General features: G+C 34.8%; 1 protein-coding gene across 1 annotated transcript in view; it reads right to left on the bottom strand.

Moving 5' to 3' along the window:
• Window positions 1-12,163, bottom strand: part of LOC136800934 (target of Nesh-SH3-like) — a gene marked incomplete in the record, with an annotated part of 15,512 nt that extends 3,349 nt beyond the window's left edge. Inside the window, 8 exon segments of the mRNA XM_067057545.1 lie at window positions 1,891-2,050; window positions 2,669-2,788; window positions 3,135-3,245; window positions 4,658-4,690; window positions 5,894-5,926; window positions 9,167-9,943; window positions 11,496-11,585; window positions 12,059-12,163. Of these exon segments, the coding sequence (XP_066913646.1) occupies window positions 1,891-2,050; window positions 2,669-2,788; window positions 3,135-3,245; window positions 4,658-4,690; window positions 5,894-5,926; window positions 9,167-9,943; window positions 11,496-11,585; window positions 12,059-12,122 (1,388 nt within the window).
• Window positions 12,164-16,356: the final 4,193 nt, after the last annotated feature.

Raw genomic sequence — 16,356 nt, 5'->3', positions numbered from 1 at the left:
TTGGAGCCTAGATCAGCATTGACAAAACCGAAAATTCTAAATATGAAAAAGCAAAAAATTTGGAATTCATTCCTATCACCTTGAGTTAATAGTTTATAACAAAAATTAACATTAATATAAATTTTCGCTGAATCAGCAAAAACGGCAAATTCGTCATTTTTTTACAAAAGATATAAGAAAAATATCTTTAAAGCTTAATATTTTCAGTTTCAGTTAAGCTTTTTCTAAAATTTCACATCTTTCCATACATGAATGGAATAGTTCAAACGAGATTTTTTCAAAAACTGGATTAAACGTTGTTAATCAAAATTGTCATTTTAAAATTTCTAAATTTTCAGTTTGACTTGCAATATCTAAAATCTTGATATATTTCATAAAAATCAAAATTTTACATCCATCGGGTCGTAAATTTAGGGAAAACACAATATGTTCATAGTTTCTCCCCCTATTACCTCTGGGCTTAATAATTTGATTTTAGCTACACCTCCGTTTTGGGGGCCCCAAACCTGCATTTTGACAACCAGGGGTATACGGTAAAAGTTTTATCAAATAAATCTATGCCCAAAACCCTCTAAATCATATTTCAAAACTATGGTCAAAATTTTGTATTCATATCTTAACCCTATTTTTATCAGGGGGGGGGGTGTTTTCCACCAGGCTGGCACTATTTTGCTAATAGCTCACTGAAAAATTTTTTTAACACTCTGAAAGTTTTTGACTTTTAATATAATCCTATTAGCAGCATGTATACCAAATTTTACAATTATCCACCGACCAGATCAGGTTTTACGACTTTTTTGTGCAGGCATATCATAAAATCCAGCTAAAAAACCCTGTAAAATCCCAAAATCTTAAATTTAGCATAACTTTTGATCTAGGCATCCAACTTACTTCAAATTTTGACAGGTTTTAGGTATCAATAATAGATTTTGAAAAATATTTAAAAAATTTTCAAAAACCGCTGACGTCATCAAAAATGACGTCATTGTTTTTTGAAAAGATTTACTCATTTTCTGCATGGATTTTAAACGTCAATTTTTATCAGTATGTTAAAAACCGGCAAATATGTTAAAGTTATTTATTTTGGCTTTTAGAAATTCAAAACAGAATTGAAAAATCTCCATTCGTTCAACTTTAATTGCTATTTTATTGAATAGTACTTTTTCATTGGTCAGCGATAAGTGTGAAAGTTTGTGATGACGTCATCACCTTTATGATGACGTCATCAACCCAAACTTTTTTCTATGAACTCCTTTTATAGTAGAGAACATTTCTGCCAAATTTCAAGTCCATATCTTTTCTAGATCAAAAGTTATGCAAGGCTGGTGGAAAACACCCCCCCTTGAGAATACAAAATCCGAAAAAGCCTGATAATAATAGGGTTAAAGATATCTCGAGAAGTCGCTAAAATTTCAAACCTCCGTTTTGGGGGCCATTAGAAAAAAGCTACCTATCTTTAAGCGATTGAAAAATATTGATGAAATTGAAAATTTTGAAAAAGAACTTCCAGGAAATAAAGAAGAGATGTTAAAGGTTTTCATGCAGCAAAATTTTTTGTAAAATCTCTTTTCCTCTAGATTTGAGAGAAATTTCAAATTTGATCGCCGTTTTGGGGGCCACATACTGTAATTTAGATATAAAAAAAAGTTGGAAAGTTGTTGTAGTACATATTTTGCTCGGATTGAAGAGCTATTTTACTAGATTTTGATGACCCCACCAAACAAATCATGATATTTTTAAAGGTGCAAAACAACATTAGCTAACGACATCGCCAAACAACACCTTGTACAAACAACTAGATTTTTAAGAAATATACAAAAACACCGTATACATAAACGGCCTAAGATCCTTTTCATCACCCAATATACGATTTAATAGTAGATAAAGTACCTGATAGAGACTTTCTGTGTCTTTTCTACTTTGTAATCAAAGTGAACACAGAAATTATCTTCTTCCTCTTCGTCTCCTTCCTCTTCTTTTTCTTCATCGTCTCTTACGAATAAGTTCAGTCGTGCATGTGTAGCAGACGTTTCAACGTAATTTACAACATCTAAATGATTAAGAAAATTTTTACGTGGACATATGTGAGGCTCCCTCAGCGGTAGCTCTGATCATAATATCATGCAAATCTTTTACGCAAAAAGACTTGGATAATCACGCATCCCTTTTGAAAAATACTTGCACAATAGTTAAAATAAGAACAGTTTAAAAATATCTGTAGGCTTCAAAAATGTTGGATGTTATTTTAACAAAATGTATAAATAATAAAAAGGGCGTGTATGTATGAGCTGACTGTCTTCATGATATCAGATTAGAAGAGAAGACCCAGCTGGCACACAACGTTGTTTCAACGTTTATCTAACGTTCACAACGTTCATATAACGTTAGATGAACGTTGAAACATCGCTGTGTGCCAGCTGGGGAGAGTCACAGTCAGATTCTGCAGCGAGTCTTACGCAGTTCGAATCATTGATTTTGATTCCCCGAAGGTGCTAGAGAGGAATCTTCAATCTTTTTCAAGCAAGAATCAGCGAAACCTTAAGTTTGCCCCGCATTTAGAAATTTTGTTTTGAAAACACACGGCTCACCGTACCTTTCCTGAATGGGAAAAAAGTTTCAGAAGTTTCGAATCTAGCCCTTTCGGGTGCTTTTTGGTCAATGGTCTTACCTTCAGGGCAGGTGCCGCATTTGAATGGACAGAGGGCTCCAACTACCGACTTAACATCTCTGCTGGAGCAAACATCATCAGATTTGTCAATTGATTTGCAAAATCTTGGTTCCCTGCATCCTAAAAAATATGTTTAATTATATGATTTTATTATTTTCTCCATAGCCTGGACAAATATTCTCAATCCTGGCAAAGTAAAAGCTTGGATTGGAATTTTTTTTAAAGTGGTACTCGCAAAGAAACCAGGGTATATAAAGGTCATTGGGGGCATTTGGTTTGCTGGATGACAGGTATATGCCGCCTTATTTTTGAATATCTGAAATTATTAGTTTAAAATCAATTAAACCACTTAAGAGGTAAGTGGACTTTAAAGAAACTTTAAAATATACTCACAAAATGATGAAATTAAGAACGTTAAAAGAAAACCTTTAGGTTTAAAACTGTAAATGTTAAGTTCTTAACTCACTCCGTTCGCATGTCTTGCAAGATTTCTTACACACATCTTGTAACTTCCTTTCATCTTCACAATAGTTGCGGGACACCTTGCGACATTTTCTTCTATCATCAACACAATTTCCTTTAAAAAACATATATATTGTATCAATGTTTTTACTAGACTAGAGTCTACTTCTGGCTGAACTTTGCTTTCTGATATTTTTTTATGACGCTGAGTCCAGTGAAGTAGAGTAGGAGCATTTGACAAGGTCACCATTTTGAAAAAATGAAACAAAATTCTAAATAACAAAAAAACTACTTCGAATGAAAAATCTAATCAACACTATTCATACTAGGCTTTTAGGGGCGGTTCAAAACTAGGGGGGCTGGTTGTTCCTATACCACCCCTTAACTTTTGATCAAGTTGGTCTTTTTTGATGAAATTTGGTACACAAGATCCTTGGCATGTAAGGTAACTTTTGACAAAAAGCGTTTGATGATATCACTCATTGTGTCCATTACTTTCACCCTCGAACAGAAGTAGCCTCCCCCCCAAGTACGAATAGGGTTAAGAATAGGAAACAAACACGAATAACAGATTTTCAATCACTAATTTTCAGCAATTTAAAGCTCGGAAGAAAAAGTCGTTTTTTGGCAAATTGATAAATTTATTCGAATATTTCAATTCGGGAGGGGTTTAAAGACTTCCAGGCTATATTCTGAGCCATATTGGACCATTCACTTCACGAAACTAATCGTAAAATAATCCCAAAAAGTCTTAAGTCTAGCGTTAAAACTCAAAGTTAAAACTCTACCCGTCCAACCTAATTTAGAGCGCTTCCAAATCGTTTGTGGTTGTAAGATTTCGTGGGAATTTCTCTTTTTTCTCAAATATTATGACTTTGATTGTGGTAAAAACAACTGAAATCTAGCGCCTAAGCAAAAGCATATTTACATTTATTACCTGGCCCACTTTATCGCACCATCCAGTCTTTAAAAAAGCTATAAGTGAACCCCAGGCTTTATTTTTATGGACGTCATTCTTTAATTACAGTGCTGACGCTCCCTTATTCAATTCTTTACACATTTATCATAAGAACAGACTATATAAAAACATAAGGCTGCAATGGTCGAAATATTAAGAACAAGTTAAGAACATTGGAAGGCTTTGCAGACTCTGAAACATCCGATTTCTTGGGGAAATGGACAAAACAATACTCACATACTGGTAAAATTAAGAACATCCAGAGACTTTAAAAAATTGTGAATTTTTTTATAAAAAAGGTGTACCGTTTTCAATACACCCCCTTGTTTGATGGGAATTCAATTCCAGCAAATTCAATCCAATTGAACTATTTTAACTTTTAAAAGTACATTTAAAGCACTTAGATTTTAACCCTATCTAGCCTAGGGGAATGAAAAAACATCTCCCTAGGCCAGGGCAAGGTAGGGTTGATAGTAGAATAAATAATTGTGTGCCAAAAAAATAATAAGATGCTCAGAATATCAATATTAAAAGTTTTCGATAAATGAAAATAAATTAAAAAAACTGACCTTTCAACGTAAATCTTCTCATTCTTGTTGTTGCTGAAATAAAACAAAACGTAAAAATTTCTGAATTCAGTTATTCAATTAAGGTGGTACCAGGGGATTAAAATAGCTTTCTCACGTTTTCAAAATACTGATACAGGGTGTCCAGATCGTATCGAGAACACACGCAACAACCTTCTGCTCAGAATCATGTTCGAACTCGAACTTTCAGGACACCCTGTATATCCCTTTTGTCGAGTGACCATGTTCTGAATGGACGAGATTAATGAAAAGACTGAAAGAAAATTTTCTGCCTAAATTCCCAATGAAAGTGACTAAAAAATAAAATCTAGACTTTCTGTGAAAGTGAAATAGCATTCAGAACATGAATTGAAACAATTTTTAAGGAGTGAGTTTGCAAAATTTGACACCCCTTTCCCGCAGACCCGGTAGGATTGTTTTAGCCAATGGGGATAAAAAATCATGGGCTGAAACTTGATGGTGATTGACATTGCCATATTTTTTATGGCTGGAAATTTCAATTATTTTGTTATTAAGTCGGAAAATTCAGTTGGGATGGAAAATAACAGAATAGTTTGTAGTGAGGACTGGTTCATTTGATTATTTTCAGTGAGGACAAAAATTGCAGGATAATCTTCCACCGGGGACGATATTTTGGCCGATCTTTCCAGTGAAAAGGGGTCCCAGTGGGTATGTAAGAAGGGGGTGTAATTTTGGCATAAAGATAAGATTTTTTGGATTGCCAATCTTTGTGTGCTCATGATTTTTTGCTCACTTTTGACGGTTTTTCGGCCAGTGGCATCATCAAAATGTCGGTGATATAAATTTTTTCCAGAATACTTAGCACATCACTGGCCCATGGTAGCGAAATTTTTGAACGAATAATTATTTTTGAAACATAAATTGACCTACATTGCTACCATAAGGGTGCCGCGTTTCAAAAAGCTTCATTCAAAGATTGTGAACAGTGGTCATAGCTTACCCAGCTGGCACACAACGTTGTTTGAACGTTCAACTAACGTTGTATGGACGTCGTGAACATTAGATGAACATTGAAACAACGTTGTGTGCCAGCTGGGTAGTAAAGAGTAAAGATCATTGTCAAAGAACCTCAGTAGGTTTACATTATGAATAGATAATTACAGTGTCATAAAAATCTGCCCTCCTACACAAATTTTGCGCCCCTATCATGTTAACATTATGAAAGAACCTTGCGGCACTCGTTTGGAATCTACTTACCCCGGAGACTATCGAAATCACTAAAATCTTGTCCTGAAAAGAAAGAGAAGTAATTATTGAAAACCGTGTTCTGTATAACTTTTTAGGTTAACAGTCCCTTAACAAGAGTTTTACTTTCTCACTGTAGCACAAATAGCTAGAAAAAAACTCCAATAAGCCTGTCCATAAATTATTTTCAGTGCAACAATTTTCTAGTTTTGAAACAATTAGTAATTAAATCCCTTGAGAAGCTTCATATTAATATTGGTTTGCTATTGTTAATGAAAAAAAAATCTAGGGGGCTTGTTCGGAAAAAACGGTTTGTTTTGATTTCGTAAATCGATTTGATTGGCTTAGAAAAAACAATCGAGACGCACACCATTGGTCGAAACACATAAAAGGAGAAATCAGAACACACAACAATTTTCTCCCTCGAAAAATTTTTCTCGTTTGTTTTAAACTAACTCCAAACAAAAGAAAAGTATCATGTCAATATTGTAATTATAAATTTTTTTCCCGCTCAAAAAAAACTTTTCTTGAAAAAAAAATGTGTATTGCTTTGTTGTGTGTTAAAAATTTTTTTTTTCGGCTTTCATTTTGTTTTGAAAGTTCGTTGTTGCTTGATCAAAAATTAATTTCTCCTTACCTTTCACGCGCCAAATTCTTCCGGAAGCACCCCTGTCCGAGAAAAGCTTTCTTTTGTTTTCAAAAAATACCATTTGTTTTCTCGCTACGCAAGTTTCTGCGTAGCTAGCCGGGAATTCAATAAGGCCGGAACACCGGATTCTTCAAGTCGTTTATACAAACTAATATTATTTCGTAACAATTACCGTATTATCATATAACGCCTATACTACTGTATTACACGCATTATAAACGACTCCAGTCTTTTGAGTCTTCAAATATTACACTTTTGTAAATTTACTTTTATGAACTCTGGGATGAGGGGTTGTAGGGGTTCGAAATACCGTTTCCCCGTCAAAATTTTTGCTGGATCCCAGAATCCCGAAATTAAAAAAAAAAATAACACTGTTACACAATTTTGTAAAATTTAAAATACTGAAATACTGAAGGCTAATCACCGTCACCATCTGATTTTAAAATACTGTTGTCCCGTTTCTTTATCGTCAAATCTCGTAATACCGTACTAAAAAGGGCCAATCCCGTCACACCGTAAAAGAACAACCCCTGCTGAGAATCAATAACCATAGTAATATTTTCAAACAATTCAAACGTTGTTCGCGATCGTGACGTAACTTATCAAAATATATTAAAGTCTATTCACGATAAGTGTGCACTCTTTTTTCTTTTACCTATAACCTTTGAAGGAATTCTTCAATCTTTATAAATTTGGTATCATTGGAAAGATATTAGTGGGTGGAACAATTTGAAATAAAAAAATATTTAAAAAAATTCTAAAAATGAAGATGAAAATGAAGAAGAAAAAAGTGCTATAACTTTCATTTTTACTGGAGAGATTTTTTGATCTTAGGAGATCATCACTGTGAAGAAATTTCATTAAAATATTTATTCAAGATAAAGTTACGATACAAAGTTAATAAGTGATTGACCCCAAAAAACAGCAAAAAACTGCAGAAAACAGCGTTTTTAGAGGTCAATCAGCTTATAACTTTGTTTGATATCTTTTGACTGAATGATTATTTTTGAGAATTATTTTCACAGTGATGACGTTCGATGATCAAGGATTCACTTCAGTGAAAATGATAGTTATAGCACTTTTCTACAAGATCTTCATTTTTTTCTTCTTCATTTTCATCTTCATTTTTAGAATTTTTTTAAAGATTTTTTTATTTCAAATTGTTCCACTCACTAATATCTTTCCAATGATACCAAATTTATAAAGATTTAAGAATTCCTTCAAAAGTTATAGGTAAAAGAAAAAAGAGTGCACACTTACTCTCGGGTGCCTAATAAACGTACATGTACGTTTATTTTTTTCGTGTCAAATTTCCCGCCTGTACGCACCTTATTAGGAACTGTACGTTTATTTATTCTGAAGAATTTTCCCGCCTGTACGTTTATTCCCTCCTGTACGTTTATTTATTTTCACCCAATATGACCCAATTTATACTGGAAAAATTTGTTACTTTTTGTCCAAGGAAGATATGTTTAAAGGCAGTTAATTACATTCGAACGTATTGTGGGAGATTTTAAGATTTACACGAGTAAATTCGAACGTTTTGCTTATTTAGTACTTGTCATTGATTATAAGAGATATACCTATACTTAAGTCAGTCGTTTTGACCTGGATGTTCTACTTTTGAAAAATTGGTAGATTATTCCCTGTACGTTTATTTTAGCCTGTACGTTTATTTATTTTAGCTCTGATTTCTCGCATGTACGTTTATTTCAGCCTGTACGTTTATTAATTCCAATTTTATTCTCTCCCCTGTACGTTTATTTTGGTCTGTACGTTTATTAGGCACCCGAGAGTATCGTGAATAGACGTTAATTGTAAAAATTTATCAGTCAGATAACAGCTCTGTAACTTTTTTATACTTCAGAAGTGGCTTTCTATTATACACCAAGGCACCTTATCAAGAAGGCACAAAAAATAGTTTCAACGTTTATCTCTAGCGTTTGTAACATCCATATAACGTAAAATGAACGTTAAAACAACGCCACGTCCAAGCTGGGTGCCGTTAGAGGTCTATGTAAAGTGGAAACTGGTCTGCTTTTAAAGGTTTCAGATCTACTAAAGTTTTCTTCTCGTTATTTTATTTTATCTTTCTTAGGGTGGTTGTACTTTTACGTTGTGGACGGGATTGGCCTTTTTTAGAACGGTATTAGAGAATTTGACGAAAAAGAGACAAAAAACGGTATTTTTCAAATCAGACAGAGACGGTGATTAGCCTTATTTTTTTGTCTGTGCTCCGGTATTTTGAATTCCACAAACCAGTGTGACGGTGTAATTACTTTTTTAAATTTCCGGAATTCCATAGATTCAACTAAAATGTTGTCGGGAAAATGGTATTTCGAGCCCCAAGCACCCCCCCCCCTATCTTCATCTTGAACTATTTCGACAGTGAATTATATTTCCACTAGCGCTTCATGTCGGGTTTTGAGATTCAGAGCAAAGTGTAAAGGTATTAGCTTGGTTATGGAACGACTCACGAGTCATTTTCGAAAAATAACCTTTGAAATTTTCGCCTAACGACTTGCCCGTTACAGATGATATAAGGAAAATTTAAAATTCATTTATATCACTAGAGCTAGATTTTTTTAAAGAGAACCACACAAGTTGTTTAGTTTTTGTATTTTACTTGAACTTACTTAGAACTTCTTCAGGTTTTTCGGGGGCCTGTGTAGTTTCAGGAGCTTGTGTAGTTTCAGGAGCCTGTGTTGTTTCAGGGGCTTGTGTAGTTTCAGGAGCTTGTGTAGTTTCAGGAGCTTGTGTAGTTTCAGGAGCCTGTGTAGTTTCAGGAGCCTGTGTTGTTTCAGGAACCTGTGTAGTTTTAGGAGCCTGTGTAGTTTCAGGGGCTTGTGTAGTTTCAGGAGCCTGTGTAGTTTCAGGGGCTTGTGTTGTTTCAGGAGCCTGTGTAGTTTTAGGAGCCTGTGTAGTTTCAGGAGCCTGTGTAGTTTCAGGAGCTTGTGTAGTTTCAGGAGCCTGTGTTGTTTCAGGAGCTTGTGTTGTTTCAGGAGCTTGTGTAGTTTCAGGAGCTTGTGTAGTTTCAGGAGCCTGTGTAGTTTCAGGAGCTTGTGTTGTTTCAGAAGTCTGTGTAGTTTCAGGAGCCTGTGTTGTTTCAGGAGCTTGTGTTGTTTCAGGAGCTTGTGTTGTTTCAGGAGCCTGTGTTGTTTCAGGAGCCTGTGTAGTTTCAGGAGCTTTTGTAGTTGCAGGGGCCTGTGTAGTTCCAGGAGCCTGTGTTGTTTCAGGAGCCTGTGTAGTTTCAGGAGCTTGTGTTGTTTCAGGAGCTTGCGTAGTTTCAGAGGCTTGTGTAGTTTCAGGAGCTTTTGTAGTTTCAGGAGCCTGTGTAGTTTCAGGAGCCTGTGTAGTTTCAGGAGCCTGTGTAGTTCCAGGAGCCTGTGTTGTTTCAGGAGCCTGCGTAGTTTCTAGTGATTGTGTCATAAAAAGTAAGTTGTTAACGAGCTGATACTCCTAGGGGCTATTAACTGACACAGTGCTTTTTTGAATGCAAGATAAAACCATAGAGGTATAAAGAAAGACAGGAGATGAATTTGTCGGTAATTGGTCGTTAAAGTCTTTTGATTTCTTTTATGTAATAAATCAAAAGAAATTCTAGGCTCGCCCGACAAAATACGACTTTTTAGTAGTAGAACTCAAGTCTGTTCTGAACATTCTTACTATTAGCACCGAAGATTTCTAGCCTTCTAATATACGAGAATAAAATAAAATTTAGCTCCACGAAATAAGTTTGCGTTCAATTTTGGCATCCATTAAATTTTGTTTTGAAAAGATATTTTCTCTAGCCAGAAAATAAAAAGTTCTTTATAAGAACACACAATTTCAGACCCAATTTGTAGACAAAAAGTCGCTGGAGAATTTTGGAGGAAAGTATTAAGCAATAGGGTTCACCTTGAAGAAAAGGTTGATCGAAAAATTTTGTCATTTGATGAAGGATTGCAAAGTTTACAGGCCCTTTTTTAGTCCAAATATTTTCTTACACCAATGTCAGAAACAATGAATCTCGTCTCATCTTATTTCCAACACTTAAGTTAGCCAATAAGATTTCACCTATCAACAAAAGAGCTCATTAAAAATGCACGATATATGAGATTATGAGCATGCATACCTCGTAATTTTTTTAATCGTAGGGCGAGCATTGTTACAATAGCATACTTCTCCTGTTTCTTTATACCTCCATGATAAAACTAAAGTCTGTCTCAAAAGTATGTGCACACTTCAGTTTTTGAGCATTTTCTCAGCACCCATTTATGCTATGTTAGAAAGTTGAGTGAGCGCTGTAACTTTTTATCCAAAAAAGATACGAAAAATCTGAAGAAATTTTAAATCAGCAAAGTTCAAATTTTTTAAATAGCCTGATGTCATGATTTTTAAAACAGCAGAATAAATCTTCATTTTTTTCATCTTAATTCTTCTTCTTCACTTTTCAATTTTTCAAAAATCTTCTATCCTTTAGATTATTCTCTATGGAAATATATTTCCAACGATGTATAACTTTCAAAAAGAGAATGAAAGTGTGCTTAGAAAATGCACAAAAACTGAAGCTTCTACTACTTTGGAGACAGACTTACAAGCCCGGTGGATTCTAAGACTTTGACGGGGTTACTGAGACAATTGGTGTATTCTTAATATGCGTAAGTTAAGATGATTTCATTATTTCTAACAGAAGCTTACTAGAATTAGTAACAGAGAGGGCGCAAATTTCTGTAAAGCCCGAAAGGCAAGATGTCGTGGCTTTAAGCTTTTGTTTAAGCTATTGTTTTCGAAAATCCATCGAAGCTTCTGATTGGTTAAAGCGTTGAAATTCTATTATAATGTCACGGAACCTCGGTGGGATTTTCTACCGAAAAACGCCACATCTTTAAGCCAAAGCACAACATCTAGCCCTTTCGGATTTATAAATCTGTGGTTCAAATCCCGGTATTTTTATAACAAAAACGAACATTTTGAGGAACTTACCTTCTCTCTTGTTGATTTTTTTGGCATCCATTTTATTGGAAAGTTTTTCCAGATCCATTAGATCTTGTTCCAACTTTTCAACCAAATTATCTGAAAGAAAAACGGTACGAACAAATTCCAGTTGATATGGAGGTGGCTTGATTTTTCTAAGTTGGTGGGTGGAAGGTCGATGGTAGGCTGCGTGCATCCCCATCAGAAATAATTTTGAAAAAGGGGATGCGAATCGTGTATAAAATTCCTGTTCGAGAGTTTCTGTGTAACCTGTTTTAGTTTTCTTTTTAAAAAGCTTCAGAAATCCAATGATTGTATTAACTTACTTCCAGCCATTTCAAATTTTCAATTAAACTTTTTAAAAATTAAAGATTTCTCATATAAAACTTACTAATCAAGCAAATCAAGTTTCTAAAATTCAAAAACACCAATACGGGAGTAACTCTAACGCTCTAATTTCATACACGATACACAGCCCCTATATCAAAACAAATCAGAGGGGTTGCGTGCAGTCTTTGCCGATCTGTTGGCTCATAATTAACGTTAGATAGCCCTATCCTTTCAGAACTCACCTAATTTTCGAGGATGTGTCGAAACGACCATCAAAAGGAGAAGATACATCAGTTTTGGTGACATCTTGAATATGAATACAATTCAACTCCCAAAATTCTTCAAAATCTTCTAGAATATCAAAATATTATGTGCAGAAAAGATTTAAAAGATGATCAGTCTCTAGTTTATTTACTATAGACGATCCCAGCTGGTACACAACGTTTTTTCGACGTTTATCTAGCGTGCACAACGCCCATATAACGTTAGATGAACGTTGAAACAACGTTGCGTGCCAGCTGGGAGACGATGCTACACGCAGTGGATGGGATAGGCAAAGGTTTGCAAGCTCATAACTAAGCTCTTTTTGAGAGGTACCAAGAATTAAGAGATGCCAAAATTTCTTTTCAGTTTTCGTTTCCAAAAGTAACACCCCTGTGTCACAGACCCGGTGGCACCCCCACCCACTGGAAATATCAGTCCAAAATTTTTTATCCCCATTGGAAAAAATGCCTTTAAAAACTATCTCCATTAGAGGAAAAAAAACATTGTCATCCCCATTGTCTTTCATCCCCACTGGCTTGAAGATTCTCACAGGAGCTGTGAGACAGGGATGTAAAGCATCTTTCAGTCGCTTCGCTCAAATATTTCTATACGAACTATTTTATCAAGAAAGAGTGCCGAAAGCAAATTGTCTGTGAAAAAATAAAAAAAATACTCTGGATACCCTATCCACTAACGCCACAGGTTAGAGAAGTCATCACTAAAATAAAAAAGTAAGTCATTTGATATAGTCAAAATCTCGCAGACACTTTTTAATGATATACCTTATTACACGAACATATAACCAAGGAATTATAAGAGACACTGGATAAATGACTCGTAAAACGGTGGAGAGCGACCATTGTATTTTCTTTGTTTCAGAAAACAATTAATGTTCTAGCTATGTCTGCAAAGGACAACTGTCATGGCGGCTCAAATGTATCTGATTTTGAAAAATGTTTATTATTCTCATTTTAAAAAAGTTCTCTAGCATTTTCTTTTCGGACCTTTGCAGGGAAAAAACTTTGAAAGTAAGGCTAGAATACCCAGCCGGATACATTTGTGAAATCTAATGTGAAAAAAACATCATTAGACAAGAAAAATCAAACAAAATGCTTATAGTAACACGAGATATTCAATTGGGAATATCTTTCCAAAATTGTTACCACAAGAGCTAAAAGTAACAAACATTAGCCTTTAGCTTCTTGGTGTCACTGTGGTATGAAAATCTTTTGGTGGCACGTGGTGGCAAGGTGGTTTTTTTGTGGTTAAAGTTTGAAAATTTCCGGTGTCAACATTCAATTTCTTATACACAACACATCTTTTTTACCTTTCTCACAACTTGAAACGTCCTAACGACTGGCAATTAAATAGAAGAATCTGACTCTCACGGGAAAGTTTTAAGTCTCTTTTGGAAATTGGATGAGTGATTTTTTATAAAAAACGCAATTAAAATGTATCGAAAAATAATTTAATGGGGGAAGGAGAGTGAACAATAATATCATTACTGCGGACATAGCTAGAACGTAAGAAATCAGCAAAAATCTGTTACTTGTATATCCAGTGTATAATAAATCCTTGATATAACCTTATTACACTATTACTATGCAGTCATTTTATGAACACGAATGGAAAAATTTCGTGTGCATAGAAAACGACCCCCTTATTTAAAACCAGCCGTGGTATCCTTGAAAAAGCAAATAAAATTCGTGTTAATTTTTTGCGTGTTAATTTCAAGGCCGTTTAATACTTGACTAGTAATATTCGTGTAATAAGGTACACTCTTTGGGTGTCTTTCCCGTGGCGGCTTAAGCTAACAGGATTAACAGAGCGTGTAATAAAACGCTTAATAGTCCAAAACTAGTCATATAAGTTGTGGAAGTGGATTAGAAAATGCATGAAAAATACAAAAGATTCAACGATTTTTCTCCTATGTTGCTTTGGAAAATTTTTTTCTGAAAATGAAAAATTAACGTACAACCATCTCTTTTCATCCAGAAATTATATGAATAGTTTGGGCTATTCATACTTTTATGAAAAAGCTTAAACCATCAGTAGAAAAACACCCTTTGATAAAGATAACAACCTACACTCTTCTCACAACAAAATGACTAAATGACATTAAGATCGTTAGAATTTAAATATATAACCTTTATCAATTTGTACCTATATGTATAGTGCTGGTAAAAAGGTATTAATCGAAAACCGAAACACGTTTTTTATATAAGAACGAACTATATGAGAATATAAGGCATCGATAGCCAAAGTATTAGGAACAAGTTAGGAACATTTTATAAGGCTTTGTTGATTCTAAAACAGCAGATTTCTTAGGAAAAAGGGCAAGAATACTCAACAAATAATGAAGATAAGAACATTTTAAGAACATTTTCAGGCTTCAAAACCAAAAAGTTAAGAACATTTGAGGCCTTCAGAGATTTTAAAATTTCTTTTAAAAAGAATTTGATTTGCCTTCCCTTTATTACCTTTTGATTATCCTAATAGCTTTAAATATTAAAGCAGATTTAATACCAGCTATTTACTTTCGATAAATTATTTCAAATTAGTAAGTTACACCAACACGTTTATTCTTTCATTCTATAAGACCTACGCTAAATCTATTATAGTATCCCAGACGGCACACAACGTCAAAACAACGTCAATTTGACATTTATAACGTCCAAATAACGTTGATTGAACGTTAAAACAACGTTGTGTGACAGATGGGATGTATTTCCCCCGCATATACATATATATATATAATCATGTGTGCTGTTTTAGGACATAAAAACAAAAATAATGTTCCTTTTGACACAGAAAAGCTTTATTCAATAATGGGTTTCATGGGGCTACATTATACACCGAGGGTGGTTTTTCACTGAGACTGTCTGGCGAAAATCGATTAGCTGAAACAAAGAAAATTGATAGGAAAGCATTACTGACTCCCAAAACAGTTGTCAAAGCGTTTACAACCCTTTGAATTTGAAGAAAATTTTATTAAAAATCATCAACTCGCATATCAAGGGATTTAGAATTACAGCCTTCTAATGAACATTTCCCATATGACCAATTTTTTACAAAAGAATCCCACTGCACATTCTGCTACTTTTTATGGCAATCAATTCATTTATGCTGCCTTTTTCGCTTAATTGGTCATTAAGCCAAGAGAGGTCTACCCCTCTCTTGGAGAACAAAAGGTTTAATGACCAATCTTCATTGTATATTTTTTACAACCCTTGGAAATTTATGAAAAGGACCGTTGATGAGAACCACTTATCTATCTAGCGTAGTGAAAAGCACCCGTGGAGAACGCTAATACACAGGTTGCAAAATAAAAGTCTGAAGACAAATCACGCTTTAACTGGAAATTATTATGTGCTTGCGTTGTGACATGACATTTAGTTCTGATTGGTTCGAATTTGTTGACACTAAAGTTATCAGCTGTAAATTGTAAAGCAAGTAACATGGGAATAAAACCACGTGAACTTTTTCGAGCAATCACATGTTTTGACTGCATTGATATAAACTTGCAATCCGTGTATTCAGCACAACGCAAAGGTTAAAACCAAAGTAAGAATTCATTTTTTTTCCGAATGATTATACAAGTAGAGCTTATTATGTATTTTGCATTCTAATTCTTTTTTAGCTCTCCATAGTATACTTCTATTTAATTTTATCCTCATTATCCTTGAGGAGAATGAAACGTGATATCATTTTGCAATACATTTATCTTTGATAAAAGTTGTTACTATGGGAACCACTCCTACAGTATTATCCTAGCTGACACACAACGTTGTTTCAACGTTCATTTAACGTTATATGGACGTTGTGAGCATTAGATAAACGTTGAAACGACGTTGCGTGCCAGCTGGGATACTTCTTATCTGATATTCCGATGGCGGATTGGCGGCCGCCCACGCTAAAGCTCTAAAGGGAGCGGGCCAATTTCCCATCGGAGAGGAATGATAGTCGGCCTTTGATGTGCCGCACCCTCAGTCGGGTTCAACAGCCCTTGTGCGTAAACCTATAAATATTTCGGTTGGACCCGCCAATCCCCGAAAACGAGGGCTGGGTTACCAGACCTCCCGCTGCAAAATTCTTGACGCAGTCTCGCAAAATTCCGTAATGTAAACCTTCCAGATGTTGAAAATTTTCCCGATCTTTAGAGCTTTAGCGTGTCGGATAAAAATTTCACCATCTGGGTGCCAGATAAGGATACTTCATGTTGAGTTTGTTTTCAAAGCGGAAAAGTGTAGGTAGAAAACATCTCTTGATAAAAGAG

This window comes from Clytia hemisphaerica, unplaced genomic scaffold (assembly GCF_902728285.1).
Source record: "Clytia hemisphaerica strain Z4C2 unplaced genomic scaffold, Clytia hemisphaerica genome assembly, whole genome shotgun sequence".
NCBI lineage: Eukaryota > Metazoa > Cnidaria > Hydrozoa > Leptothecata > Clytiidae > Clytia > Clytia hemisphaerica.
Note: the sequence above shows the minus strand (reverse complement) of the source record. Positions and strands in the feature narration are given on the sequence as shown.